Source organism: Martes martes (genome assembly GCF_963455335.1).
Source record: "Martes martes genome assembly, chromosome: 1".
In the NCBI taxonomy this organism is placed as follows: Eukaryota; Metazoa; Chordata; class Mammalia; order Carnivora; family Mustelidae; genus Martes; species Martes martes.
Genome location: NC_137888.1, coordinates 8,921,139 through 8,949,129, shown reverse-complemented (window position 1 = coordinate 8,949,129; position 27,991 = coordinate 8,921,139). Strand labels below are relative to the sequence as shown.

The following is a 27,991-nucleotide window of genomic DNA, read 5'->3' as shown; positions in this document are numbered from 1 at the left end:
TAGGATTCAGTAAACAACTGTTTAATAGAAACCATTCACTGACTATAAATGATTCTATACAAAATAAATCTTTGTTTGTCACACCCACCACAGGAGGTGACCAAATGCATTCGGTGAAGTTATCTAAAAGGCGTTTGCAAACTGTTTAGAACCTCAGCAGAGGCCTGCAGAATCTTTAGCTCTTCTGTCCACAATGTTTCTACCAAAGTTAGTTGGTTTATCAAAGCCACTTCTTCATCTTTCATATGAGAAACCTGGAAAGTATTTTAAAATTAATTTTTTACTATAGTAAAATATAAACAAACGTAAAATTTACCATTATGACCACTTTTCCGTGTACAGTTCAATGGCATTAAATACACTCTAAGTGTTATGTAACTGTCACCACTAAGTGTCCCCAGGATTCCTTCATCGTCTCTAACAGAAACTTTGCACCCATTACACACAAACCCCATTCCCCTCACCCCCAGCCCCTGGTAACCTCTACTCTACTCTCTGTCTCTATGAGTTTGCCTATGCCGTCTTCTTGTATTCTGGTTTATTTTACTTAGCATTATGTCTTGAAGGTTCATTAAAATTATTTTTCAATCCCAGTAATGTTTTCATTAAAATGAGCTGGTTTCTCAGGGCACCTGGGTGGCTCAGTTGGTTAAACATCTGCCTGCCTTCAGCTCAGATCATGATCCCAGGGTCCTGGGATCAAGCTCCACTGGGGCTCTCTCTCTGCTCAGCAGGGAGTCTGCTTCTACCTCTGCCCCTCTCCCTGCTCATTCTCTCTCTCCCTATCTCAAATAAATAAAATCTTTTAAAATTAAAATAAATTTAAATTTAAAATTAAATCTTTTTGAAAAAATATTTCCCATTTAATGAAAACTACTAAATAGAAGTATTTTTAAAAGTACTTGAAAATTCATGCAATAATTTTACCTACTGAATCTATAAGCACAATGTTAACAGTCAAAAAACCCAGAAATTACATCAACACTCATCTATTTAAGGCATCAAAAGAATCCAATATTCTAGAAACATACCTTTTGCAGCATAGCATTGGTTTCCTCTATGAAATAATGGCATATTTTCTGGGCTATGACCAAACTTCTCTTCTCATTTGTATCTGAAATGATTTCCCCAAGAAGTATTTTTTTCCAGCATGTACTAAAACCAAATTGTTCAGTAAGATAATGTCAGCAGGCTCTCAAAAGGTAAAGAAGGCTTTTTACACTTCAACGAAGCATAATAAACTCATTCCATTAGCACATTCCCTGAAAGCTCCTACCACATGCAGCTCCCGCTGCAGCAGACGAGGTACAGAAGAAGGAGAAACAACTGATAATAAGAATCAAGGGGACTGACGCTCTTTGTAGGGAGGGACTGAATCTGATTCTCACTGCAATTCTGTGTCGGGCACGTAAGTGAGTGCGGTCCTGTCCACCAGGCATGGAAAGAGAGCAGAAGACGGACAGGAAGGCGACTCCCAGACAAAAGGACGAAGGGCTCAGGAGCAAAAACAGCAGAACGTTCCTTCTCTCCAAGTGACAGTCATTTCTAAACTATGACAAACTGAAGAGAACACGTTTCACAAGCTGAAAGGCTCTGGAGATGGAAAGAGGAATCGACAGTGAAGGCCTTCTGTGCATGCAGGTCATTCCCATGTTACACTGTGAAAATAGGCAGGAAATGGGGTTCCGGGGGCACGTGGAGCCAACTCTCTTCAGGCAGAGGAGTAGAAGTGTTGCAGGGTAAGCGAGAGGGAGCCACAGCAAGATGCCGAGCCGGACAGGGGCAGCGCCAAAACCACATGCTGGCAAGAAGCACCAAGCAGAGCAGAAGAGGGTGAAGGAATAAATTCTGGATGCCAAGAATCCAAAGTGGAATGGCTTAGGGGGGGAAGATAAGGTGAAAACTGCCACATCAGAATGGAAGTATACAGATGTCCCTTAGAAATTCAGGACAGCTCATAAGCCACGGAACAAAGTCTTACAAGTCTTCAGCTTCAGAAACAACAACATATAATTATCTAATTAACTCCACAATTACCTAGTAAAGAAAGCATTTAGTATTCCCATGTTAGACACAAACTAAGAACTGGGAATGGTAAGGAACTCGCCCTAGGTGACAAAGCTAAGGAGAGGTAGAAACCGCATGCGAACAACATTCAGCCAAATTGCCACCTGTTCTGCCACAACACTCCAGACCGTTAGGAGTAATTCAGAGGGAGGAAAAGAGGCCTCAGGGTGTCCTCTCAGACCTTTTGCCATGAAGGATTTACAGAAGCTTACGAGGGCACACACGAGATGAAATACAAGGTTAAGATGAATGGACAGTGAAAATAAAATAAAAGGAAAGGTGATAGAAGGAAGGATAAGATACAATCAGGATAAACTGCTGCCTTAAAATCCTGCACATTTGGACAGGCCACAAATTTGCCACTGAGTTTTCCAGCAAATAACAGAGAAAAGAAAACATATCCAATACAGAATCCACAGCGGCTGTAAGATAAAAACACACACCATCTGCTGAGAATAAACACAACTATTTCTGGTGTGGACATGAAGAGTAATTTTTTCTGAGTCCTTACAGAAAAAAAGGTAAGCATTATCCCGACAGGAGTTATTCAATGAGCACCAAATACTTCAAGGCACTGTTCCAAGGGCTAACTCTATGCATTAGCTTCTTCAATCCTCCCAACTGCTGGAGGATGGGGTCAGTATCCTCAGCAAGTCCTCCCTTCCTATGGTTCCTCTCCTGTGAGCCTTTGCTAAGCAATGCACCCAGGCCGAACGAAGTCCCTGCACTGGGCAGTGGACAGTCCTTTCCATGCTGGGGGAGGGACCGGCAGCCTCAAGGTAACATTAAGTAGCCTAACCAAGATGTGTGTCTCCACCCAGGGTTCCCCTCTACCTGCCTTCCCCCATGGAAATTTCCAGGCCTCTCCTTTAGCAGGGAGCTGGATCTGCGCACTGGGGCAGAACCCGAGGGGAGGAACTATTTGCCCCAAGGAAAAAACTACCTACTCTGGACTTCCCTTTGAACAGTGCCAAGGCTCACATTTTTTAAAATATTTACTCTAGGAAAAAAAATATATATATTTACTCTAGGGTTTCCTGGGGGGTTCGGTCAGTTGGGCATCTGACTGTTGATTTCACCTCAGGTCGTCCATGATCTCAGCATCCTGAGCTGAAGCTTGTGTCGGGCTCCACGCTAAGCACACAGAGCTTGCTTGGGATTCTCCCTCTCCCTCTCCTGCTGCTCCTCCCCCACTAGCATGTCACATGAGAATTCTCCCTCTCAAATAAATAAATAAATAAAATCTTTAAAAAAAAAAAAATCGACTCTAAACAACTGCAGGTCACCAGGGAAAAAAATACCTGAAAATAAAAAGTTCTCAGGGTCATGTACTCTGATTTTGACTCTAAAACCAGATTCCAGAAATGGTAAAAACTTAGAAGTGAAATGCTCAGGACATGGGCAAGTTCCATAAAGAATGAGCCTCCCGTTATACAATGGCATTCCTTTCTCCTCCCAGGCTGGGTATTTGCATGTAAGCCAAGAGAAGCCCCAAGATTATATACAGGTTCTAACTATAGCTCACAACCAACACAGACGACACTTACAATTCTTCGGCTTCCAGACATAACAACTTAAGAGCTGTGAGTAACCTCCAAGATGGTCCATCCCAGCCAAATGTTAAATTTCTAAAGCATAAAAACAAATAACAACACACCAGTCATTTCAGTATTTCATGACACCATGGCAAATGGCTGAAGAGCCAAACACTTTCTGAAGGGCTAAACATTATGTACCTTGTGTCTTGGTCACAAGGCAAAAGAGAAAAGTTAAGTCTGCAAATACTTAAGAATAAAGCCAGAGCAGGAAAAAAAAAATTATTTGTTTAAAAAGAAAATGTAGGGGCGCTTGGGTGGCTTGTGGGTTAAGCCTCTGCCTTAGGCTCGGGTCATGATCTCAGGGTCCTGGGATTAAGCCCTGCATCGGGCTCTCTGCTCAGCGGGGAGCCTACTTTCCCCTCTCTCTCTCTGCCTGCTGCTCTGCCTACTTGTGATCTCTCTCTGTGTCAAATAAATAAATAAAATCTTAAAAAAAAAATGTAAAAGGGGCGCTGGGGTGGCTCAGGTGATTAAGGGTCTGCCTTCAGCCCAGGTCATGATCCCGGGGAGTCCTGGGATCGAGCCTCCCATCAGCGAGCTCCCTGCTCAGTGGAAAGCCTGCCCCTCTCTCTGCTCCCTCTCCCTCTCTCTCTCTCTCTCTCAAATAAGTCTTTAAATTTAAAAAAAGGTGGGGGGGAATCAAAAAACAACTTTCCCACTAATTTCGGTAAGGAGCTAAATCTGGCTGAGGAAGCCAGAGGAAGACAGCGAGGGCCACAGGTCCCAGTGAGATGCAAGATGAAGAATCAGAGCTCCCTGGGCATCAAACAAATGGCAGCCACCACAGCCAGAGTGCCCTCACACTGCTGCTGGACCATGTAAAACTTCATTTTATTTAGAGAAGAAAATCTGAGAGAGTCTCCACTTGGCACGGAATCACCTAGCCAGCACCCCCAGTCCTGCACCCTAAGTGCCTACATCATGTTACTGAGTGACTGACAGAGAGCCAGCCTGGCGTGCAGGAGCCCAATGCCATCCCACTGACCACGTACTGGAGACAAACACCGGGCTACCAATCCATACAAACAGGGCTTTCTTTTAGTACAATAATACTTCAAGTTTGTATCTTATGTCCCCAAGTAAGTTTCTTGAAAAGTATCTTATACTTTTTGTGTGCCCCACATGAAGCACAATTTACTACACATAGTAAATGCTCAATAAATACCTATGTGTCAAGGGTACAGTCAGGAGGTATCTCATCTCTCTAGAAATGCCACCTCAATTTTCTCACCAGTTTCCTGAAGAAATAATTTTAAGAGACAGAGAAAATACTTACTCTATAAAGTCATGTTCCTTCAAAATGGAAATCTTCTTGTTCATTTGTTTATCTGTTGATGGCAGATATTTAACAAGTAGATCTACAAAAAGAAGAAAGAAAGAAAAAAGAAATTTAGGGTGTCATCAGACAAAAGTGTGGGCCTTCTACAATTACTGTCCCTTCCATCAACACCAAGACACGCAATGGGTGTTGTGCATAACTGATGAACCACTGAACACTACATCAAAAACTAATGATGTGTTACACAGTGGCTACCTGAACATAATTTTAAAAGGAGTAAAATAAAAATTAAAAAAAAAAAAGACATGTGTAAACAGTTTTACCTAATTCACACCAAAAAGCTCCAATCAAGTCCAATTCAAGGAGATCTTTATTCGCCCCTGGAAAGCTACAGAATTTCAGGGCAGGGAAGAAAACATCTATAACCTCAATACACGTTCCCACTAAGCAAATTAATCCACAAAACCTGGTAATTAAGACAGTGACAGGATGTGGCAAGTTAAACCCACTACCCACTACAAACATGAAGAATTGTTTATAATGATGTTTCCAAAAGTCAGAATTTGGAACTGGGTATTAGTGATTATAATCATAAGCAACTGAAAGTGAACATTTAAAAATTAACAAAGCTTGTTGAGATAGCAGGGTAATGACTGATTTTTCTGTTTTTAAAATCTCTTTTATATTTCTATGTTTTGGTTTTATAAATGTAAAAATAACTAAAATGTAAATTTTGTCCAAACTGTTTGCAAATCATTATTTCATGGTCAACAATATTAAAATTATTCTGATAAAAGGAGGCTAATCTCAAAGCTAGTTGTCTAAGAGACCCAGCAAGGCCCAGTTTTTGCTTTTAATTTCTATTCTGAGAAATAACACTATTATTCTGCCTATAGGATGGAGTAGTTTCACCTTGAACGAGTTTCTATTGCATACAGCTTATATTAAAACTACCCCAAATTATACAGTCAGTAAATCTCTGGCCATATTTCTTGATGGCCTATAAACTACTCCTCTGCTGCTTCAGGAGAAGGGGAAAGAAACATTTTTCTATATACTGTTATTAATACTATATTTGGAATTTCTACAGCATGAATTTAATAGCTAAACTCTTATTTTTAAAAATAGTAATACTGAAGGGGTGCCTGGGTGGCTCCGTGGGTTAAAGCCTCTACCTTTGGCTCAGGTCATGATCCCAGGGTCCTGGGATCGAGCCCCACATTGGGCTCTCCGCTCAGCGGGGAGCCTGCTTCCCCCTCCCTCTCTGCCTGCCTCTCTGCCTACTTGCGATCTCTGTCAAATAAATAAATAAAATCTTTTAAAAAAATTTTTAAAAAAATAAAATAGTAATACTGATGATGGCTAATTAGTAGGTCACAGGAAAACATAAATGAAATCAGTATTTCATCATGGCATTAACCTCCAAGACAATAACTATGTAATATATTTATCCCTGTCACAGCACCTCACACAGTAAATGCTTAAACTGGTAAGAAGAGATACTACACATGATCTTAGCCAAAAGGCCAAGAAGTAATCACACAGTAAATGCTTAAATTTAATTTTTTAACTTTTTTGTTCTCTAATCAATCCTGTATTTAGTGACAGTGATAATGTCTCAGAATAAAAACTACCATTTCTTCCCATCTTTTTAATTATTAAAATATTATATTATTATATTAACTGATTAGTAATATTAGTATGTTATATATTAAATGTTGTATTATATTCATTTCCTCAGTGGTCTTCCTTTTCTCCCATCCTACTGTCTGACCTAATGCAACAACTTTTCTCAGTTCTTCCTTTCCTCAGTAGTGACCAGAGCCTTGTTTTTCACTTCAACATTCAAATTACACGGTCAGTGAGTGTCTTCCCCCACCTAGGGGAAAATAAATGATACACATTTTAAGGTTTTGCCACTTTACTAAAACTTAAAAAAACCCACATCCCCAGATGGCGTAAAAAAAAAAAAAAAAAAAAGAACTGTATCTTCTTAGTAAGAACAAAGCTGATTCCAACCTGCTGAGACATAAACACAAGCATGAGGATTCTGGATGGACACGAATCCATACTCCAGGAGCAGCCGCTGGTTATCATGAGGGCCATAGCAGATGAACACCTGTTCGTGTTTCCTGCAGCCTGAAGCCGTTCTGACTTCATAACAGCGAGTTTCCTCATTAAATGCTGCTTTTACCTAGGCAGAAAAATTGCTAGCGATTTTTTAAAGCCAAGCACAACACTGAAAATATTAAGTTTACTGTGTTAAAGTCAGATGCAGCTTTCGAACACTCATCACAGTATAAATTCACCCACATGTGGGAACATGCCAGCCCTGCACTTGGGCTCCTGGGTGCCTCCACGTCCCCGCTTGGTGAGGGAGGGGGTCCTGCCCAAGGGCTCTCAGGATGGCCAAATGCAGGACACCTGAAAGCGGACAGGTACGCCAGAGAGTGGTTCACTAGTCACATATACAGCCTGGGTAAGGACACCCCAGCCACACGGGGGCTACGCTTGGGAACTGCGTGACCGGCAGGAGCCACAGGAAGCAGGCTTGGGAGTAACGAAGTGACCTCGTCTCCTGCGGGGAGATGTGCGCGCTCATGTGAAGAGGCGGGCAGGAAGAAGAAACCGTTAGGCTGAGGGCCGGGTGATGGGGCCTTTCCCTCTGGGTGGGGGGCATATCCAGGGAGAGCAGAGGAACTCACAGTCAGACCCCTGGGGCCCTGTGACGCCCAAAGATGTCAAGGCAACACACGAATTTCAGGCCTCACAATACACAGCGTTCAGGCAGCAGGATACTGACTGATATGGATTTTGTGACAGTTCTGTTAGTTAACAGACTGCAGAGGGAAGAACCAAGGTGACCCACCTGCCCTCCACACTGAGGAGTGGGGTACAAGAGCTGAGGTCGCCACACTACAGAGTAAACCCCAGTGAGGACAAGGAGGAGGAACGGGGCTGAAATTCTCAGCTTGCAGCATCAACAGATTAGGGCCACGGCTTCCAGTTACATGCCAAAAGCTAGCGGTAATGAGCTTTAGACCAGGGTCAACAATCTTTTTTCCATAAAGGGCCAGCGAGCAAGTATTTTAGGCTCTGCCGGGGCCACTGGGCCACATACTCACAGGCTGTAGTTTGTGGGGCCCCTACGAAAGCCGTCAAATCACTGGCTTGGAGCACAAACGCACTAACAGCCCAACAAAAATAAAGTCACCCCAGTGAGGACTGACTCAGTCCTGGGTCCAGCACCCCTTTACAGGTATGCCCCCAATATTAATTCATCAACATCAGCCACAGAAACAGCCGTCAAACCTCCATCTCCTTTGCTGAATATTGTCAGAAATGCATCTTTCTACAACAGTAGCAAGCAGACAGGCAAGGAGATTGCCTCTGCCTGAGAAAGCACAGTACGGGCCTCCCTACGCTCGCCTCGCACCAGTCCGTGGGCTAGCCGGGGGCCATCCATCTCCTCCAGGCGGGGTGCAGTACGCAGAGAAGAGCATGAGCAAGGGCCCAGCCAGTGTACCTCTAAACAGACCCTGAACAGGTGACAGGTGAGCTGACATAGGGACACCTCTGCCCTCAAAGCCAGGCACCTACCTCAGCATGCCTACACATAAGTCGTCACCTCTATGTGCCATAGCGGGAAAGAGCTGGACACGAGATCTTTGACCATCTCCCAAAGACGGATTCTTTAATGTTTCCCAGACTCCTTTTCCCCACAAATATTCAACCATTCGGTAAAGGTTTATCAAGTCTTTACTAGGTACCTGACCCTGCACTGGGTTACAGGGAGAAAAAAGGCATAGTCCCTCCCCATCCTTATACAGCTCAGAGACGGAGACAGCATCAATCAGTGATCACAGCAAAGATAAATACTAACAGCGATTCCACCAGGTGTAAAAAGGAATGGGACAGGAGAGCAGTCAGGACTTTAGTCCCCATCCTAGCCAAGAGGAAAGAGAACTTTGCACCAAAGCTGGGGGGTGAGGGGGTGCTGCTGGTTAAGGCTGTATCAGGGGATATAGTGCTGAGCTCTGCTGGCCTGGAAGGCAGAGTGGGAAAACAAAACGACAGGATGCCAGAAAGGAAAAGGGGGCTGGGAGAAAAGACAGAAAAATACCTGGCAGAGGTAGATTTACCTAAAGCCGGCAACACCTCCCTCTATGGTTTCAAAGTCAGGTTCTACATGTCAGAGTCCTTCCTATCAAACAGAACATGTTTGTCTTGTGTCTCACCTGGACATCTGGGCTGTGATTCAGCAGATCCAAGTACGGGGCGAGCGCGTAGGTGTCCGGCTCTGGAGAAAAGCATTTCCTCTGCCCATGCTTCATGTACACAGCTCTGGTGTTGACCGTGCACCAAGCCCACAGGAGGGCACTGTAGCTAAAAATGCTCTCAACAGCCTCAGAAAACAGAGGCTGCAGCGAAGAGAAAAAGTCTCTGGAGGAAGAAAAGAAGCCCTGCACACGGGCTCTCTGCTCTTCAGCCTTTGCCTTCAAAGGTTCAGGAAAAAGATTCACCACTTTTGGCTCCAAACATACGGGGCAGGTGTAGGCCTTCGGTAAAATCTCCAGGTAAGGCTTCCAGAGAGACTGGTCCCCAGCGTGCTTTTCTGAAACTAAAAAGGTGCACAGAGCCAGAAGAGGAGATGGAGGAGGCTGGCACCTTTTAAAAATACAAGCCAGATTAAAAGAATTACTTTTATTCAAAATACGGAATCAGCTAGAGACACAGGTATCCTAGTGGTTTGTTCTGCTCCCAGACAGACTGTGGCCAAACTGTCAGCGCACGCCGAGCTTACTCCGTGCACCAGGAGAGGGTTTGGTTCCTCAAGACTCTCCTCTCCAGAGCGCATCCCACCGTAAATGCCCTAAGCCAGTCACACTGATGAGTGCCAAGAACTGTCTCACTACCCCAAGTTCCAGCTTTGTTTGCAAGAGAATCCTTTTTGCAAGCAACCTCTTTGTTTCCAACTTGGTTCTCCAATTTTAAAGCTTCTGCTCCAAGTTCACTTATTTTGCTTGGATAAAGCTATCAAACTTGGTGGGGGAAAAAACTGGCGGGAAAGAACCTAGACCTGCCCCATCCAATACAGTAACCACTGGGTACACATAGTTATTTCAGTTTTAGTTATTCAAAATTAAGTAAAATTTAAAATTCAATTCCTCAGTCATCTAGGTCACTTTTCAAGTGCTCAACAGGCGGATGTGGCTAACGGCCACCACAGTGGACAACACAGAGTGAAACATTTCTACTGCAAAAGTCCTACTGTGTGACTCTTAACCTAGACAGAAAGCTGAATCACCTCATTACATATTTGCTACAGTTCTAAAGTTTTAATTCCTAAATTTACCCACTCTATTAAAAATTACACACTGCAGTATTTTTATTTGTTATCAATAAAAAGATCTCATGTTGCAGGAATCTTTTAGAAAAGTTTTCATTAAACCTTCAAAGTCCAGATTCCTATACTGCGAAAACAACCTGCTCAAAATTTCAGAATGACATAGAAAATGTTAATACTAAGAGCATCGCTGCTTTTACTCAGGCCAATAAAGATACATTTGCCCTCATAAAAACATGCCAAGGAGATTAAAAGTCCAGAACTTAGACTCTGAGAAGAAACAATACAATCTTACAACCCTCCTAATTTAGAAATCCCTTCTGCTACATACCCCACTCACGCTGTCCTCAGAAAGTTCCTGCAGAACAAAGGCCCACTATAACAAAAGCCAGAAAATAGTTCTCCTATTTTGGCCTCCTTTCTTCTACACTAAACAAAACTACACTACACTTTCCTAACATCGTAGTGGAGGGAGAGTTCAGGCAAATACAGTCAGTGTGAAAATAAGAGGAGCGTGTGGATAACAGGCTAGGGGGACTCAGGGCACTCAGAATGATGGCCATCTACTCTCTCACTTTATCTTCATTTCCTAGTAAGTGATAGATGAGGATTCAAACCCACATCCTAGGCAGCCTATTAAAACCCTTAAAAATGCAGCTTAAAATGAATTAAGAACACAACTTCAAGAACACAGTAAACCTTCTGAATCATTTCAAACGTGTATGAGGTATACAAAGGGGCTCATCCTAACAAACTGTGCCTTACTTAGAGGACTTTATCTGCCAATGCTGCAGACTTTACAAGACAAGCACTTGCACCAGACGAGCATGTGTATGTTCACTTACTTAGCAATGTACGTCCCTAAGTAGCTTCTAATCACTGTGTCCGTGGTGAGCAGGCAACTCTCGGGCAACGAAATAATCATCTGTCCCTCCTTACCAAAAAAAAAGTAAAGTTTAGAACACCTGCGCTTTGAGAAGGACCTGTGTCCTGCAGTCCACGATTATCTACTAAGAACCCAGGATAACCCAACCATAGACACCAAAGAGCCCACCAACAGTCTGTCTCCCAAGCCCGAGTCGGCGGATGCAGGCAAGTCAGCTCCAACAGCAGGTACTACAACCCCAACAAGAACGAAGGGCTCATTAGATGACTGACATCCACTAGCAGTCAGCCCTTCACCAGAAAGGAATGTGGAAACACTCTTGACAGATCCTATCACTCCTTCACTTTTAGACCAGGAAATAGTGTTATAGGAAATAGGCAGAAACCACTCAAAGTAACTCTATCTGGTGAAATCCATGTGTCCAGTGACTACTCCCAGCAAAGGCCTACTCTCCATACGACCTGTGCCAACTAGACTAAGAAAAGGGCAGCCCAGCCAGCAAAAGGGTCTCATTTTACCACCTGCAAAAGTAGAGTTTTCAGTTCCTCCCACTGAGATAGAAACACAAAGAAAAATTAAGATATCAAGTCACAGACACCAGAAACAAATAAAGCATTAAGAAGCCTGACGTTCATTAAGATCCCAGCTTCCATTATAACTGGCATCTAAGTTGGTTAAAAAATCTCAGCCAAAAATCTTCTGGGTTCAATTTCTGGTTTCCTCATCTGTAAATCAAGATCAAGCTGGACAATCACTACAGTCCCTTCCTGCTCCAACATCGCATAGTTTTCTGATTTTAATAAAGCCACTTAATAAAATGTTCTATGTCCTGACTACAGTAAATCTCTTGACCAACGCTTACCAAACCAGATGCTTAAAATCTGTGCATTTCACCAGGCGTAAAATATGTCCCAGTTTTCAAAAAGTTTAACCAAAGATCATATTTGAAAGATGTGAAGCAACTGCCAATTATCATTTCATAATCTAAACAAAGACTACCTACGTTTACTGCCATATATATGAGAAGTATATCTCCCCTCCCAAACGGAACACAATTATATGCTCCCTCAAAAAATAAAAATATTGTACGTGACAGTACTTAATATTATTGAACTGTACACTCTAAAATGGCTAAGATAATAAATTTCGTCATGGACGTTTTAAGATTATAAAGTTTTAGGGGCGCCTGGCTGGCTCAGTCGGTTAAGCGGCTGCCTTCATGATTCCAGGGTCCTGGAATGGAGCCCTGCATCAGGCTCCCTGCTCAGCAGAGAGCCTGCTTCCCTCTCTCCCTCTGCTTGCCGCTCTGCTTACTTGTGCTCTCTATCCCTCTGTCAAATTAATAAATAAAATCTTAAAAATAAAGAAAGAAAGAAAGAAATAAAAAATAAATATTTATTAAATAAATTTATTAAATAATTTTTATTTATTAAATTTAAATATATTATTATTAAATATATTAAATATTATTTATTAAATAAAATTATTTATTATTTATTATTTACATATTATATATTATTATATATTATATATTATATATTATATATTATTATTTATTAAATAAAATTATTTATTAAATAAAATTAATAAAATTAAATTTAAAAAGTAGCCTAAGAGAACTACAACATTAAAAAGGACCATTCTTTAGGCTAAATGTGTATGTGCATAGCTGGATTTCGAAGTTAAGGAACTAAAGGGGCACCTGGGTGGCTCAGTGGATTAAAGCTTCTGCCTTCAGCTCAGGTCACGGTCCCAGGGTCCTGAGATCAAGCCCCGCATGGGGCTCTATGCTCAGCAGGGAGCCTGCTTCCCTGCACCCCACCCCCACCCCACCTCTCCCCTGCCGTTAGTGCAATCCTATCGGGAGGTCACTGCGCAAGAGACCTCTCACACAGCCAGGGGGACTGTGTACCCAGTCACTGGCAGATGTGATAGGACTGGAACTTTCTTAAAAAGAAACCTGCCCTTCCTCACCCCCTTGTTCCATCTTACTGCTCAAGCTCCAGGAGCTGCTCCCTGGACCTGAGTGTGAGGGACTTCCTTTAGAATGTGGACAGAGAGCTGGAAGGAGTCTGGGCCTTCCACGGCCATGGGATCACCACACCAGCCCAGGTCTGCCCATCTAGGCTTGTTTACTTGAGAACAAAATTAACTTCCACTCCGTTACTTTGGGTTTGTCTCCCCTACGCAGCAAACTTAAAGCTAACTGACAAAATTATATTCAAACCTATCATTAGGTAAAAAATGGCTGTGTATCTTAAATATTTGTAATTTACTTGATTTGAATCACAAAAACAAAGCAGCAAAATCAACATTAGGTTTCAAGGATTAGAGAAATTCTCACCCGCAGGGACGTTTTGCTCATCAGCCCTCTTCCTGTACCTAAGACACAAAGGAAAAAAAAAAGGTAAAAATCCTACAATGTCCAAAAAAAGAAAAAACAAAAAAACTTATAATATCTTCAAGATCTTAAGGATATCATTTTAAATAAAAAAATGCAACTGAACCGGGGTGCCTCGGTGGCTCAGTCAGTTAAGCATCTGACTCTTGGTTTCAACTCAGGTCATGATTTCATGGATCATGGGATTGAGCCCCGCGTCAGGTTCTGAGCTCAGTGGGGAGTCTGCTTGAAGATCCTCTTCCTCTGTACTCCCCCATCCTGCTCTGGCTCACTCTCTCTCTCTCCCCCTTTCAAATAAGTAAATAAATCGTTTTAAAAAATGCAACTGAATCTCAAAATTACACCAAGATGAAGCTGGATCTCTCTCTCATCCTTTGACTCCCAGGGGAAAGACAAGATCAAGAAGCTGTTCTAGAAAATGTCCTGACCTCCTTTTGGGTTTACAACCCTTGAAGAGCAAAGAGTCAAGACCCAGAAGTCATCAACTTTATACACATCTGCTACCAGGAGTGTTACCCAGTAGGACTGGGTGTCCTTCAAGCTGGACCCTCTCCCCTGGGGCCAGCCCACTGTGCTGGGGGGCCTACTCCCAATGCCCACCCAATCTGAGAGGCTAAACCCTCAAACCACTTTTACCCACTACCAAAGCCAGCTTTCCCAGTGATGATCTTGAGGCCTCTTTGACTGGCTGACTAGTAAACTCACCCAGCTCCCGCAAAGCTGAGTGGACTACACCCTCCCCTCCCTGACCATGAAGGCCACTGAACTCTCCTTGACTGGGTGAGCTCAACAGGGGAGATCCAAGACCAGCCCCTCCCTGTGAGCCAAGGCCTTGGCCAGAGCAGTCACAGCACATAACTTCACCAGCTACACTGTCAACACCACTACTGTCCAGAAATTTACCCTTCTAAGCCCAAGGCTCCTTTCCTGTAACAGTCAGCAGCTCCTCTGGTACACTATGACCTATAATTATCATACCGAGTACAGAATATTCACCTTTTCAAATTCATAGTCCTTGATCTTTTTCTTTCTCTCTCAACTAGGAGGGAACATAATTCAGCAAAGGTCAAGCCCTGCAGGACTACTGGGAGCTCCCAGTTCATGGAGGGAACTCCTGACTTGATCCTGGATCAGGTGTCCAGTAAGTCTGATTTGATGAGTCCTAACTCAACTATCCACCCAGAAGCATACTGTCTGCTCAGACACATGGTTTTGCTTTCAAAAACTTATTTCATTTCTTCCATGTGTGCCATAGCAGAGTTAATCATTCCTATGGGCCAGAACCCTTCCTGGAACGAGTTACTAATGGGAGGATTTTATTTCTATGGGGTCATTCTTTAAAAGACTCATGTGCTGGGGCACCTGGGTGGCTCAGTGGGCTAAAGCCTCTGCCTTTGGCTCAGGTCATGATCCCAGAGTCCTGGGATCGAGCCCCGCATCGGGATCTCTGCTCTGCGGGGAGTCTGCTTCCTCCTCTCTCTCTGCCTGCCTCTCTGCCTACTTGTGATCTCTGTCAAATAAATAAATAAAATATTAAAAAAAAAAAAAAAAAAAGACTCGGGGCACCTGGGTGGCTCAGTGGGTTAAAGCCTCTGCCTTTGGCTCGGGTCATGATCCCAGGGTCCTGGGATCAAGTCCCACATCAGGCTCTCTGCTCAGCAGGGAGCCTGCTTCTCCCTCCCTCTGCCTGCTACTCTGCCTACTTGTGATTTGTCTGTCAAATAAATAAATAAAAATCTTTAAAAAAAAAAAAAAAAAGACTCATGTGCTAAATTAAGTGGAAATTTCTCTTCAAATACATATATGAACAGAATGTGGCATATGGAATAAATCTGGAAGATACTTCACCTGTATTTCTATAATACAGCATCCAGTAGCAGAAAACAAATCACAGTAACCTGCACTTACCAAGGCAAGGTAGGAAGTGGCCATTAGGATCTTATGAAAGGAAAACTTATTATAGACTTCCCTGCACCTGAAAATTTCTACTATCCTAAGTCCACCTCGGAGACCCAGATTTGGCCAGTTCTTTTGGTGGGCAAAAACGAATACTGGGGTCAATTCCCAAAGCATCAATCCTGCTTGCAACTTAGGAATCCTGCCTTGCCCCTCCACAAACTAAGATTAATTCCCCAGAATTTTGTATATTTTGAGAGACTCCCATAAACGTTCCCTCCTAACAGATCAAAGATAAAGGTATATAAAGCATTTAGGGAAGATATGGTGAACTCCCACCCCACAGTGTGATGACATTAAGAGGTAGGGACGTTTGGTAAATGTTTAGGTCATAAGGATAGAGCCTCATGAATGGGATTTAGTGCCTACTACAGCAGTAAGAGACCAGAAAGCTTGTCTAGCTCCCAGCTCTGTGTCATGTGAGGCCCCAACTTGAAGATGGTAATTTGCAAATCTGTAATCAGTCCTCACCAGACCCTGAACTTGCCCATACTATGATCTTAGCCTTCCCAGCCCCCAACTGTGAGGAAGGAATTGGTTGTCACCCAGTCTATGGTAATTTGTTATAGCAGCCAAAACTGAGTAAGACAGAAGGTTCCCTGACCCCAGAACTGGAACTAGTGGGCTATGATCATTACCAAACCATTGTACTTTAGCTGCTCTGTGACCATGAATCTGGAGGTGGGCCTAGAAAGAGTTGTTCCATTAAAAATGGTTAAGTCTTCATTGCTCCAAATTATAGATAATTATTTCTTTTCAGGCATTCCACTTAAACATATGCCAGTCCCCGCTTGATCATTTTAATCCTATCCTTCTTAAGTCAAAGTGACACGTGAGGCATAGATCAGCCAATGGCATAAGTCCACTCCTGACACTATTTCTCTAGACCACCTTGTGAAGAACACCATCCGGTAAAATCTAACAGTGTGGCTTTTCCTGTTTTTGTGCTTGACACATAAAAACAGAAAGTTAAACATTCTGTTAGAGGCTGACAAAAATAGTTTACCATTTTAAATAGGAGGAGCCCTAACAAGTAATGGCTCGAAGCAAGCGTTTAGGCCAAAGTCATCATAATGCACACGGAACAACTTTAGACACATCACCTCATTCAACCACGGCCACACGTGGTCAATCATTTATCTTGACGATGTATAAGGAAGTTAACCTGCTCAAAGCTAAATTACCTAATGGGTATTTAATCATTTCAGTCTCGAAAAGGAGCAGAGAGGCATACAATTTAATTTTCTATAAAAGACCCACACCTGCCCTGTGCTGTAGAACTTCAAGGCCCTGACTGCACAACTGTCTCTATGCTAAAGCAGACCCGGAATCCCTTTAAAGGTCCTCCCCGTAGTGACCTCAAGCCCACATCTGGACAGAACTGGGTGGTGCTGAATGCAGGCACACATCCAGAGAATGTTCCAGAAGAAAATGCTAACCCAAACTCCAATGATAAGCTCCTCAATTCCAGAAAATTACGTTAATCTACCTCTGCTTAGGTGACTGTTGAAGCTAGGGCCATACAGAGGGCTCCTCTTCTAACACCTGGGGAGCACACCCACAAACCAGCGGAGGGAGCAGTACCTGCTCAGGCCTCCCTAAGGACATCTGTCCTCCAGCCACACCAGCAGAGAAAAGCACCTCCTTCCCTTGGAAAATAATTTTGACTCACCTGAGCTATGCAATAATCCCATCAGCCTGCACGGCTTGAAAATCCCATGAAACCACTATAAGTATGATGATAAGGGTGTCACATTACAGAAGTGACTTCCCTATGAAGACCCAATGAAGACACTTCCCTCAGGTCTAAGTTCCAGGAATACCTGCACTTCTGTTGAGTAAACAACTTAGTTTTGTTTATAGAATACAAAGACTCAGGTAACTGATCATATAAATGGACTCGCTATTGGAAAGATAAGTTATAATTTGTGGCTGACCTCTGACAAGTATGCAAGATCTTAGAATCATGGCTTTTATGAATTATCCTTATCCCTGCCTCCTCTTATTTTTCTATTCTCATTTCCCTTTTTTTAATTTTTCATATTATTTTACCATTTTAGAATTTCTCCCCAAAAGCCATTCGATTTATTGTTAGAACAAAGTAAGGTGTAAATCAATGTTATAGCTACAACGGAGGAAGTCTGACACACAACAGAAGATGTACTCCCAGAGAGAATACCGCCCACCTTCAAGAACTACCCCTGCTTTCCGATCACCTGAGCCCACATGTCTCTTGTGCGATAAAGTCCTGAGAGTTGATGCCAGACCTTACCCGGAAAACAAGCAGGTATTAAGTTTGTATCTTCAAACTTCCTGTCTTTCAGCCACTTCTTAAACTCTATAAATTCAGGCTTGTAGCTCTCATTCACTAATCAAGAGAAGAAAGAAAAAAATGGTGATTAAAATCACTACATAATCAGAGCACCATTTATAAAAAGTAACTGTCTCAGGGGCACATGGGTGGCTCACTCAGTTCAGCATCTGACTCTTGATTTCAGCTCAGGTCAGGCTCTCAGGGTCGTGAGATCAAGCCCCACATCATGCTCCATGCTCAGCATGAAGCCTGCTTAAGATTCTCTCTCCCCCCTCCCTCTGCTCCTCCCTATACCCCGCTTATGCTATCTCAAAAAAATTAAATAAATAATGAAATAAAAAGTAACTATCTCAGACAGACGGTCATATCATAAAAGAGAATAAATAACACCTAAATAATGTAAACTAAAAGCGAAAAACCATGCAATCATCTCAAAGAAGCAGGAAAAGCATCTGATAAAATCTAATATTCATTCCTGATAAATAATGCCAATAAGCAAGGAAAGAAAAGAATTTCCTCAACCTGATAATGACTGTCTAACAAAAAATCTATAGCTAACATAATGATGAAAAATTGAGTGCTTTCCCCCTAAGATCAGAAACAAGCCAAGGAACAAGACGCTTCCAGTCACCACTGTACTAGTGGTTCTAGCCAGTATAAATGAAAGAAAAATAAATAAAAGGCATCAATTATGGATTGAATTTTGTACCCTCAAAATTTGATGCTCAAGTCCTAATCACCAGTACTTCAGAATATGACTTTAGAGATATAGGGTCTTTATAAAAGAAATCAAGTTAAAATGTAGTCATTAGGGTGGCCCCTATTCCAATATGACTAGTGTCATTATAAAAAGGAAAAATTTGGACACAGGCATGCAAAGAGGGAAGATGATAGAAGAAACACAGGGAAGACACTGTCTACAAGCCAAGGAGAGGCCTGGAACAGATGCTTCCCTCACAGCCCTGGAAAGAAACCAATCCTGCTGACACCTTAATTTTGGACTTCTAGCCTTCAGAACTGGGAGATAGGGAAATATACAGCTATAAAGGCTTATATGAAAAAAGAAGACCCAATTAAAAAAACAGGCAAAGGTGGGGCGCCTGGGTGGCTCAGTGGGTTAAAGCCTCTGCCTTCGGCTCAGGTCATGATCCCAGGGTCCTGGGATCGAGCCCCGCATCGGGCTCTCTGCTCAGCGGGGAGCCTGCTTCCTCCTCCCTCTCTCTCTTCCTGCCTCTCCGCCTACTTGTGATCTCTGTCTGTCAAATAAATAAATAAATAATAAATAAATAAAATCTTTAAAAAAAAAAAAAAAAAAAACAGGCAAAGGAAAAAAAATTAAATTAAATTAAAAATAAAAATAATAAAAAATAGGCAAAGGACTTGAAGAAACATTTCTCCAATGATGGTATACAAATGGTGAATAAGTATATTAAAAAAGTTCAACATCATTAATCACTTGGGAAATGCAAATCAAAACTACAATGTATATCACCCTATATCCATTAGGATGGCTACCACCAAAAAAAACACAAAAAGTGCCAGCAAAGATGTGGAAAACCTGGAACTCTTGAGCACTGTTGGTGAGAATGTAAAATGGTATAACTGCTATGGTGACTGCTCAAAAAACTAATAGAAGTGACCCAGCAACCAATTCTGGATATACATCCAAAATAGAAAGCAGGATCTCGAAGAGGTATCTGCCCATGTTCATAGCAGCATTATTCAAAAATAGCTAAGAGGCAGGAAAAAACAACAAATATCTATCAACAGGTAGATGGATAAAGAAAATGTGGCATATATACAATGGAATATTATTCAGCCTTAAAAAGGAAGGAAATTCTGACACATGCTACAACATAGATGAATCTTGAGGGCACTACGTTACGTGAAATAAGCCAGTCACAAAAAGACAAATACTGTATGATTCCACATACGTAAGCTATCTAGAATAAGTTCACTGAAACAAAAGGTAGAATGGTAGCTGCTAGGGGCCAGGGAAAAGAGGGGAATGAGGAGTTACTATTTAATGGATATACAATCCCAGTTCTGCAAGATGAAAAGAGTTCTGGAGATCGCTGGACAGCAATGTGAATGTACTTAACACTACTGGACTACACTTAAAAATAATTAAAATGGTAAATTTTACAGTATGTGTATTTTACCACAATTAAAACAAAAAATTTTTTAAAAGATCTCAAGTCGCGGCGCCTGGGTGGCTCAGTGGGTTAAAGCCTCTGCCTTCGGCTCAGGTCATGGTCTCAGGGTCCTGGGATCAAGCCCCACATCGGGCTCTCTGCTTGGTGGGAAGCCTGCTTCCTCTTCTCTCTGCCTGCCTCTCTGCCTACCTGTGATCTCCATCTGTCAAATAAATAAATAAAATCTTTTTAAAAATATTTTTTAAAAAAGTCAATAACCTTAATAAATAGAGAAACAGACCTTCTTTATGGGTTGGCAAATTCTTCTCAAAGGGAGAAATAAGTTCAATATGATCCAAATAAATTTAAAGCAGGCTTTTTTTGTTTAAAAAATGACAAAATGATTCTAAAATCCATATGGAAATGCAAAGGGCCTACAATAGTCAAAACCACCTTGAAATACTGATTTCAAAACTTATTATAAAGCTATAGTAAATAAGATTATGTGACACTGTCATCAAGACGAACAAAGATGGGCACCTGGCTGTCAGTTGGTTAAGCGACTGCCTTCAGCTCAGGTCATGATCCTGGAGTCCCAGGATCGAGTCCTGCATCAGGCTCCCTGCTCAGCAGCGAGTCTGCTTCTCCCTTTGACCCTCCCCCATCTCATGCACGTGCACGCTCTCTCTCGCTCTCTCTCTCAAATAAATTTTAAAAATCTTTTAAAAAAAAAAAAAAAGACTAACAAAGAAATCAGTGAAGTGGAATAGAAAGTCCAAAAACAGACAGAGACATATATGAATAATTGATTTTTAACAAAAGTGCAGAAGTAATTCAATGGAAAAGGGTTAGTTTTTTCAATAAATGCTGAAACAATTGGACCTAACTAAGGAAAAAAAATAATGATAATAATAATAATGAACTATTCCTATCTTGTACAATATATAATATTAATTCAAAATTAATCACAGACTTAAATATAAAGCCTTAAACTATCAAACTCCTAGAAGAAAACATAGTAGAAAGTCTTTGCTACCTTGGGTTATGCAAATTTCTTAGGTACAACACAAAAGGAAGATCCTAAAACAACAAATTGATAAATAAGATTTTACCAAAATTTCAAATTTCTGTTCCTCAAAAGAAAGACACTGTTAAGGGCATTTTAAAAAGCCAAAGAATGATTAAAAATACTTGCAAAACACCTATCTGATAAAATATGTGTATCCACAATATCTAAAGAACTCTCAGTAGTCAAGAAAAATAAAGGAGTCAAGAAAAATAAAACAAGAGGGGCGCCTGGGTGGCTCAGTCCTTAAGCATCTGCCTTCTGCTCAGGTCATGATCGCAGGGTCCTGGGATGGAGCCCTGCATTGGGCTCCCTGCTCAGCGGGAAGCCTGCTTCTCACTCTCCCACTCCCCCTGCTGTGTTCCCTCTCTCGCTGTGTCTCTCTCTGTCAAAAAAATAAACAAAATCTTAAAAAAAAAAAAAAAAGACATTTTTCCAAAGAAGGCACACAGATGGCCAACAGACACATGAAAAGATCCTCAACATCAGTCATCATCAAGGAAATGCAAATCAAAACCACAATGAGCTATTACTTCACACCTGTGAGAATGGCTAAAATCAAAGCACAAGAAACAACAAGTGTTGGAGAGGATGTGGAGAAAAAGAAACGATTGCACACTGTTGGCAGGAATGCAAACTGGTACAGCCACTGCGGAAAACAGTTAAGGAGCTTCCTCAAAACATTATAAATAGAATTATCGTATCATCCAGTAATTCCACTACTGGGTATTTACCCAAAGAATACAAGAACACAGGGCGCCTGGCTGAATCACTCGTTGGGTGTCTGCTTTCAGCTCAAGTCATGATCCCAGGGTCTTGGGATCGAGCCCTACATTGGCCTCCCTGTTCGGCGGGGAGCCTGCTTCTCCATCTCCCACTCCCCCTGCTTGTGTTCCCACTCACTGTCTCTGTCAAATAAATAAAGTCTTTCAAAAAAATAAAAAATAAAGATATGTACACCCCTGTGTTTACTGCAGCATTATCTACAATAGCCAAGATATGAATGCTACCCAAGTGTTCATCGAGAGATGAATGGAAGATTACTCGGCCAAAAAAAGAATGAAATCTTGCCACTTACAACAATAGAGATGGATCCAGAGGGCATAATACTAAGTGAAATAAGTCAGTAAGAGAAAGACAAATACCCTATGATTTCACTCCTATGTGGAATTTAAGAAACAAATGAACAAAGAAAAAAGATAAAATAAAACACAAACCCTCAGGAGTGCCTGGGTGGCTCAGTGGGTTAAAGCCTCTGCCTTCGACTCAGGTCACGATCCCAGGGTCCTGGGATCGAGCCCCGCATCGGGCTCTCTGCTCAGCGGGGAGCCTGCTTCCTCCTCTCTCTCTCTGCCTGCCTCTCTGCCTACTTGTGATCTCTGTCTGTCAAATAAATAAATAAAATCTTTAAAAAAAAAAAAACCCTCAAATTCAGAGAGCAAATCATGGTTGCCAGAGGTGAACTGGGTGAGGGGCTGGGTGAAAGAGGTGAAGGGGATGAACAGCACACTTATCCTGATGAGCACTGAGTAAAGTACAGAATTGTTCAATCACTATATTGCACACCTGAAACTAGTATAATACTGTACATTAATTATACTGGAATTTTAAAAATTAAAAGTCATAAATAAATAAATAAGAATTAGCATTTTTAGCTCAAAAAATAAAAGAATGAAGTGCAAAAAATATATAGAAGAGAATTTATACTAAGATGGTACAGTAAAAAACCAATGTGTAGAAATCAATAGCCACCACAAGTACAAACAAGAGCCAGTGAGATGTAATGGAAAGTAATGCCTTACTTACCATAACTACAAAACAAAATTTTAAAAAGGAAAAAAATAAAAAATAAATGAAAAAGGAAAAGAAAAGAAAAGAAAAAGAACACCAGCTAATAAAAAACATGGGCAAAAGATGGAACTCTCATGAACTGTTGAAAGAAATGTGAAGTTATACAACCACTCAGAAAAACAGCTGGGTAGCTTCTTTAAAAGATAAACCTACACCCACCATATGATTCAGTCTTTCTAGTCCTAGGTATTTACCCAAGAGAAAAGAAGTCATGCATCCATGCAAAGACTTGTATGCAAATGCTCATAACAGCTAAAAATGAAAACAAGCCAAATGTCCATCAACAGAATAAACAAATCATGGAATATATTCAGCAATTAAAAAACAAGGAGCTACTGATACACACAATTATCTCAAAGTAACTATGCTAATAAAAGAGGCCAAATACTGTGTTATTATAATATCATTTGATATACTATATGATCATATAAACTATTTATCATCTAAACTATAAAATGCAAATAAATTGATACTGACAGAAAGCAGATCAGTTATGGCCTGGATGGGTGGGGTAACAGGTAAAGAGGGACAAAAGGATTACAAGGGGAAACAAGGAAACTTCTTGAGCTGGATGGATATGTTCATTATCTTGATTGTGCTGATAGTTTCCTGTGTTAACATACATGTCAAAATCTATCAAATTATACACCCTAGGGGCGCCTGGGTGGCTCAGCGGGTTAAAGCCTCTGCCTTCGGCTCAGGTCATGATCCCAGGGTCCTGGGATCGAGCCCCGCATCGGGCTCTCTGCTCAGCAGGGAGCCTGCTTCCTCCTCTCTCTCTCTGCCTGCCTCTCTGCCTACTTGTAATCTCTGTCAAATAAATAAATAAATAAATCTTTAAAAAAAAAATTATACACCTTAATATTGACATTCATTGTATGTCAATTATACCTCAATAAAACATTTTTAAAAACATGATTTTAAAAAATCCAAGATAAAAGCTTTCCAAAATACCCTACCATAAACTAGAGAATAGATCTTACAGTAACAACATTTAATCAGTGAGCGTTTAATCAGCAACTACTATAGACACAGCACTATGTTGACCACAGTAGGGAATGTTCAACATGTTCTTCAAATACAAAAGCTGACAACTTAGGTGGAAAATAAGACTTCCATAAGAAACAACTAAAAAACCGTAGGTCCTTAAGAATAACACCCAATAAGCATCGTAACAAAGGGTGATGTCAGTGAAAACTGAAAATGACATTACCAAAAATGTAAGATCTCACCTCAGTCTTAAAAGTTGGAGAAAAACTGAATAAGCAGGGAGAAGGAAAACAGGTGCTCTAGACTAAAGGATTATGAGGAATGGCACGGCAGAGGTAGACATGTGTGCGTTGTGCCCAGGGAGAGGTACGGAGAAAACATACTTCTGGTACAGGAGGGGCAGGATGGAGCCCACAGATACCATGCAAAAGGGAATAAAAATCCCTGGAGGCTTTTAACCCAAAAAAGGCAACATATGAATAGTTCCTTAGGAAAGTGAGATTCACAGCAACAACTGGATAAAAGCAAGGAAGAAAAACAAGGGTCTAAGTAAACCATCATCTTCCAGGAATGAAAGAGAGAGGGAGAAGTTAACCTAAGAAAAACTAGATGATATTTAGTAGGACCTTGGCCACAGAGAGCAAAGGAGGAAAACAGTAAAAAGACTCCTTCAGATGGTGCTGACAGGCTTGGGGTCAACTAGGAGTTTTACTAATTTTTCTGACGGGCTTGGAGTCAACTAGGAGGACTTTTATTAATTTTTATTAAAAATAACTGCATTTATTTAGTACTTTCCAGCTCGCCAAGCACTTCCACATGCAATGTCTTGTTCAGACTCTGTTACACTGAATCTGAAATGATGAATTTATATCCAAACACTGATATTCTACAGATAGCTGGAGGTCAGAAGAAAAGTCAGGACTAGAAATGAAAACCTGGGAGTCATCCCTAGAGAAGACATAGTTGAAAGCAATGAGAAACATATTCACAGTCCCACTAGGGTTTAGAAGTACATAATGGCACTGTTAAAAAGAGTATTCTTTAAGAAATATTCTCTTTGAACATTGCCCATGTGCCTTTGAGAAAAGCGATGTGTATCTGTCAACACCACTCAACCTTCTTCGCACCACTGGCACCAAAAGATCAAAACTGTACCTCCTCTTGATACAGAACTTCTGAAGAGTTTCTGTCTTCTGATCCGGCTTGTTCTTCCTCTTCCCCTCTTCATCCTAAAATTTTCAATTTCTGTTCAGTTGTCCAATCTAAAACAAAAAGCATCTTCTTTGCCCTCCTTTCCAATTGTATGACAAACACTATTCTTTGTACCTACAAGGATTTAAATACACAAACTTATATGATTTGGTAAACCATTTCTCTAAAAAGCGTCTTAGTACACAAACATTTATACTGTCAGCTAAATCATGATTCTTTGTGCAGTAAGGGAATGCCTATTATATCAGTCCTTCCAAAATGGTTTTATCTTGAGGTCCTACTAAATGCTGATTAATCATCCAAATCCTGGAAACTGATTTCCCAACTGCATGCTTTGGTGACTTACATACCTCCATTCTAATCAACATCTACTGAGCACCAACCCAACACACTTTTTAAAAAACAGTAGCCATGAAGCCCTCATCAGCCAGGAAGTCTTGGGGTGGGGGGGAATCTTCTTTTAAAAAGATCCTCTCTTAATATGAAGGAAATAATGATTTGTTCTTAGAACGAGGATACTGAAATCAATACAAGTAAAGGGGGGGGGGGTTTGCAACAGACTGGGGAAGGAAAGGAGGCCATGAAAAGCAGACAGAACAAAGGAATGATCGTAAAATCTAAAATTACTATTTTAGTTTCTACATGCTATGTCTCTGAAAGCATAAAAAATGAAATACATTAACCACACCAGAAATGATACAGTCAGTGGAGTGGAGTATTATGCAACCATTAATAGGAAAAAGGTATGTGCTAAAGCGTCCGAATGTTCAAGACACAGTAAATGAAAAATAAAGTTGCAGAACATTTAAAGATCCCTTTTGGGTTTGCTTTTGACACATTCAGTATGTTCACAAAACAAGAGAAGGAAGGATATTCAAAAACGTGCCTGAGGAGGCAGCTTTTACTATTACTTTTGTATCCTCTTATTCTGTGACTTGTCTATATATGAGCACATAAATCACGTAACATGAATATTACTTGTGTGCATATATGTGCATTTTAACCACACAACTGGTTTCGAAGTCTACTACTAATAAATAGCGGACAGAAAAAAGTAACGGGCACCATTAACATCCCACGGCGGCAGTGGAAGGCTCCCTGATCTACCCAAAGGCTCGAGCTGGGTCCCGGAGCTAACCGCGGCTCGTTCCCCCCGGTGTCCAGAGCCTCGCCAGTACTGGGACGCCCGGTGACAGCACGGCTAACCCCCCGGCCTCGCTCCCACCAGCCTTGGACTCGCACTTGAGGCTCAGCCTCCGGCCCTAGAGGGACTAACTCCCGGCCGCAGGCTCCTGAACATCCCCCAGCGCGTCTCAACCGCGGCTTCTGGGGCGACAACCGCCGAAGAACGTGCAGATGACGGGGGGGTGGGCGGGAGGAGGCGGAGATTACTGCAGGGCGCAGCAGAACGCCAGGCCTGGTGGGCGTCTGCGAGCTGAGCGGCTCTTTTCACAACAAACAATGAAAACGTAAGGAAAGCTCCAGCACCACCCGCTCCGGGACCCGGGCACCCCGCGTCCCCCAGCTTCCGTCCCCCCGTAAGTCCTTTCGGCTCACCTAGCGACGAGGCGGCGGGCCCAGCGCGCGTAGAAACCCAAAGAGGACCCCAAAAGTACTCGAGTTAAAGAGCGGGCGCAAGCAGAAGTGGTAGACGCCAAGCGCAGGCACGCCCGCCTGCAGTCTTCACCAACCCAAATCCTCAGTCTCCACCCGGAAGTCACGCGACGCTGTGCCACCGCCCCCGGGCGTGCGCCAGCGCCTGCGCCTGCGCCTAGTTTCCCGGAAGCGCCGCGGCCGTCCCTCCCCGCGCCTAGTTTCCCGGAAGCGCCGCGGCCGTCCCTCCCAGCTGGCGCGCGGGGCCGGGGTCGGGGGGGTGTCCGGAGTAAATAAACCCCAGGGTCGGAAGGCGGGGAAACTGCGTTCTGTAACGTCCGCGTGCGCGGTCTTATTTTTAGAAGAGAAGAGGGTCCTGGTGGACGCGCAGCCTCGCAAGGCCGGGCCGGTAAAGCAATGGGCTCCCGTGTTGCTCCCTCCGTGCTTCGACCTCCGCCTCGCCTTGGGGCTCAACGTCGGGCCCTCCCCGGCCGCCTTTGCCTCCGCCCCGCCCTGTTCTCGGTCGGCCAGGGCCTGGCGTCGCCCTACTTGACTGACTTGAGCCTCGCTACCCCAGTCCCAGCCTTAAAGAGTTCCTGGCTATGGAGCTCAATTTCTGCCCACCGCCTGCCCACTATATTCTTAATGACTTGCTTCCCAGGAGTACAGTATGAAGAGGGACGAAAGTTAACTCCAGTGGAGAAACCTGGCAGATAGTGCCTTGGTCAGGTGATGAGAATTAACGGTGATAAATCATGTTGAAAGCGTGCTCCCCAAATATAGGAAGGGTACTTCACCTCTATGGTGTTCCTCCCCAAAACCCATAACCCCAGTTCTTCCTGAGAAAAATATCAGACAAACCCAAAAACACCCAACCACGTACTTTGACAAAATCATGAAAAACAAGCAAACTCAGAATCTCTCATAAACAAACCAAACAAAACTAAGGAGACATGACAGTTACACGTAATGGTGGTATTCTGGAGGGCGTCCTGAAATAGAAGAAAAATATTAGAGGGAAAGCTAGTAAAATCCAAATAAAGCACACAATTTAATACTACCGTTGAATGTTGCTTTTTTACTTGTTAATAGATGTTAATTATAAGGCGAATTTGATGAGGAATTCTCTACTACATATGCAACTTTTCAACAAATATATTCTAAAATTAAGTTTATTGAAAAGTAAATGGGGGGATAGGGACCAGCTGGATGGCTCAGTTAACCATCTGACGCTTGATTTCAGCTCAGGTCATGACATCAGGGTTGTGAGATGGAGCCCTATATTGGGCTCTGTGC

General features: G+C 42.3%; 1 protein-coding gene across 2 annotated transcripts; it reads right to left on the bottom strand.

The window, feature by feature from the left end:
* SETD4 (SET domain containing 4) lies at positions 1–26,823 on the bottom strand. 2 transcript variants are annotated; one of them, XM_080800285.1, is made up of 11 exons: positions 26,660–26,823; positions 25,046–25,152; positions 17,807–17,902; positions 13,522–13,559; positions 11,137–11,225; positions 9,183–9,612; positions 6,964–7,138; positions 4,942–5,023; positions 3,615–3,695; positions 1,032–1,155; positions 1–254 (listed from the first exon to the last, which is right to left on the bottom strand). In XM_080800285.1, the coding sequence occupies exons 2-11, from the start codon at positions 25,116–25,118 to the stop codon at positions 120–122; spliced, it is 1,323 nt and encodes a 440-aa protein (XP_080656411.1). In that variant the 5' UTR covers positions 25,119–25,152; positions 26,660–26,823; the 3' UTR covers positions 1–119. The 2 variants fall into 2 exon arrangements, with proteins under 2 accessions (XP_080656411.1, XP_080656412.1); XM_080800286.1 differs by having other exon boundaries at positions 25,046–25,119; positions 26,660–26,802.
* Between the last annotated feature and the right edge of the window lie 1,168 nt (positions 26,824–27,991).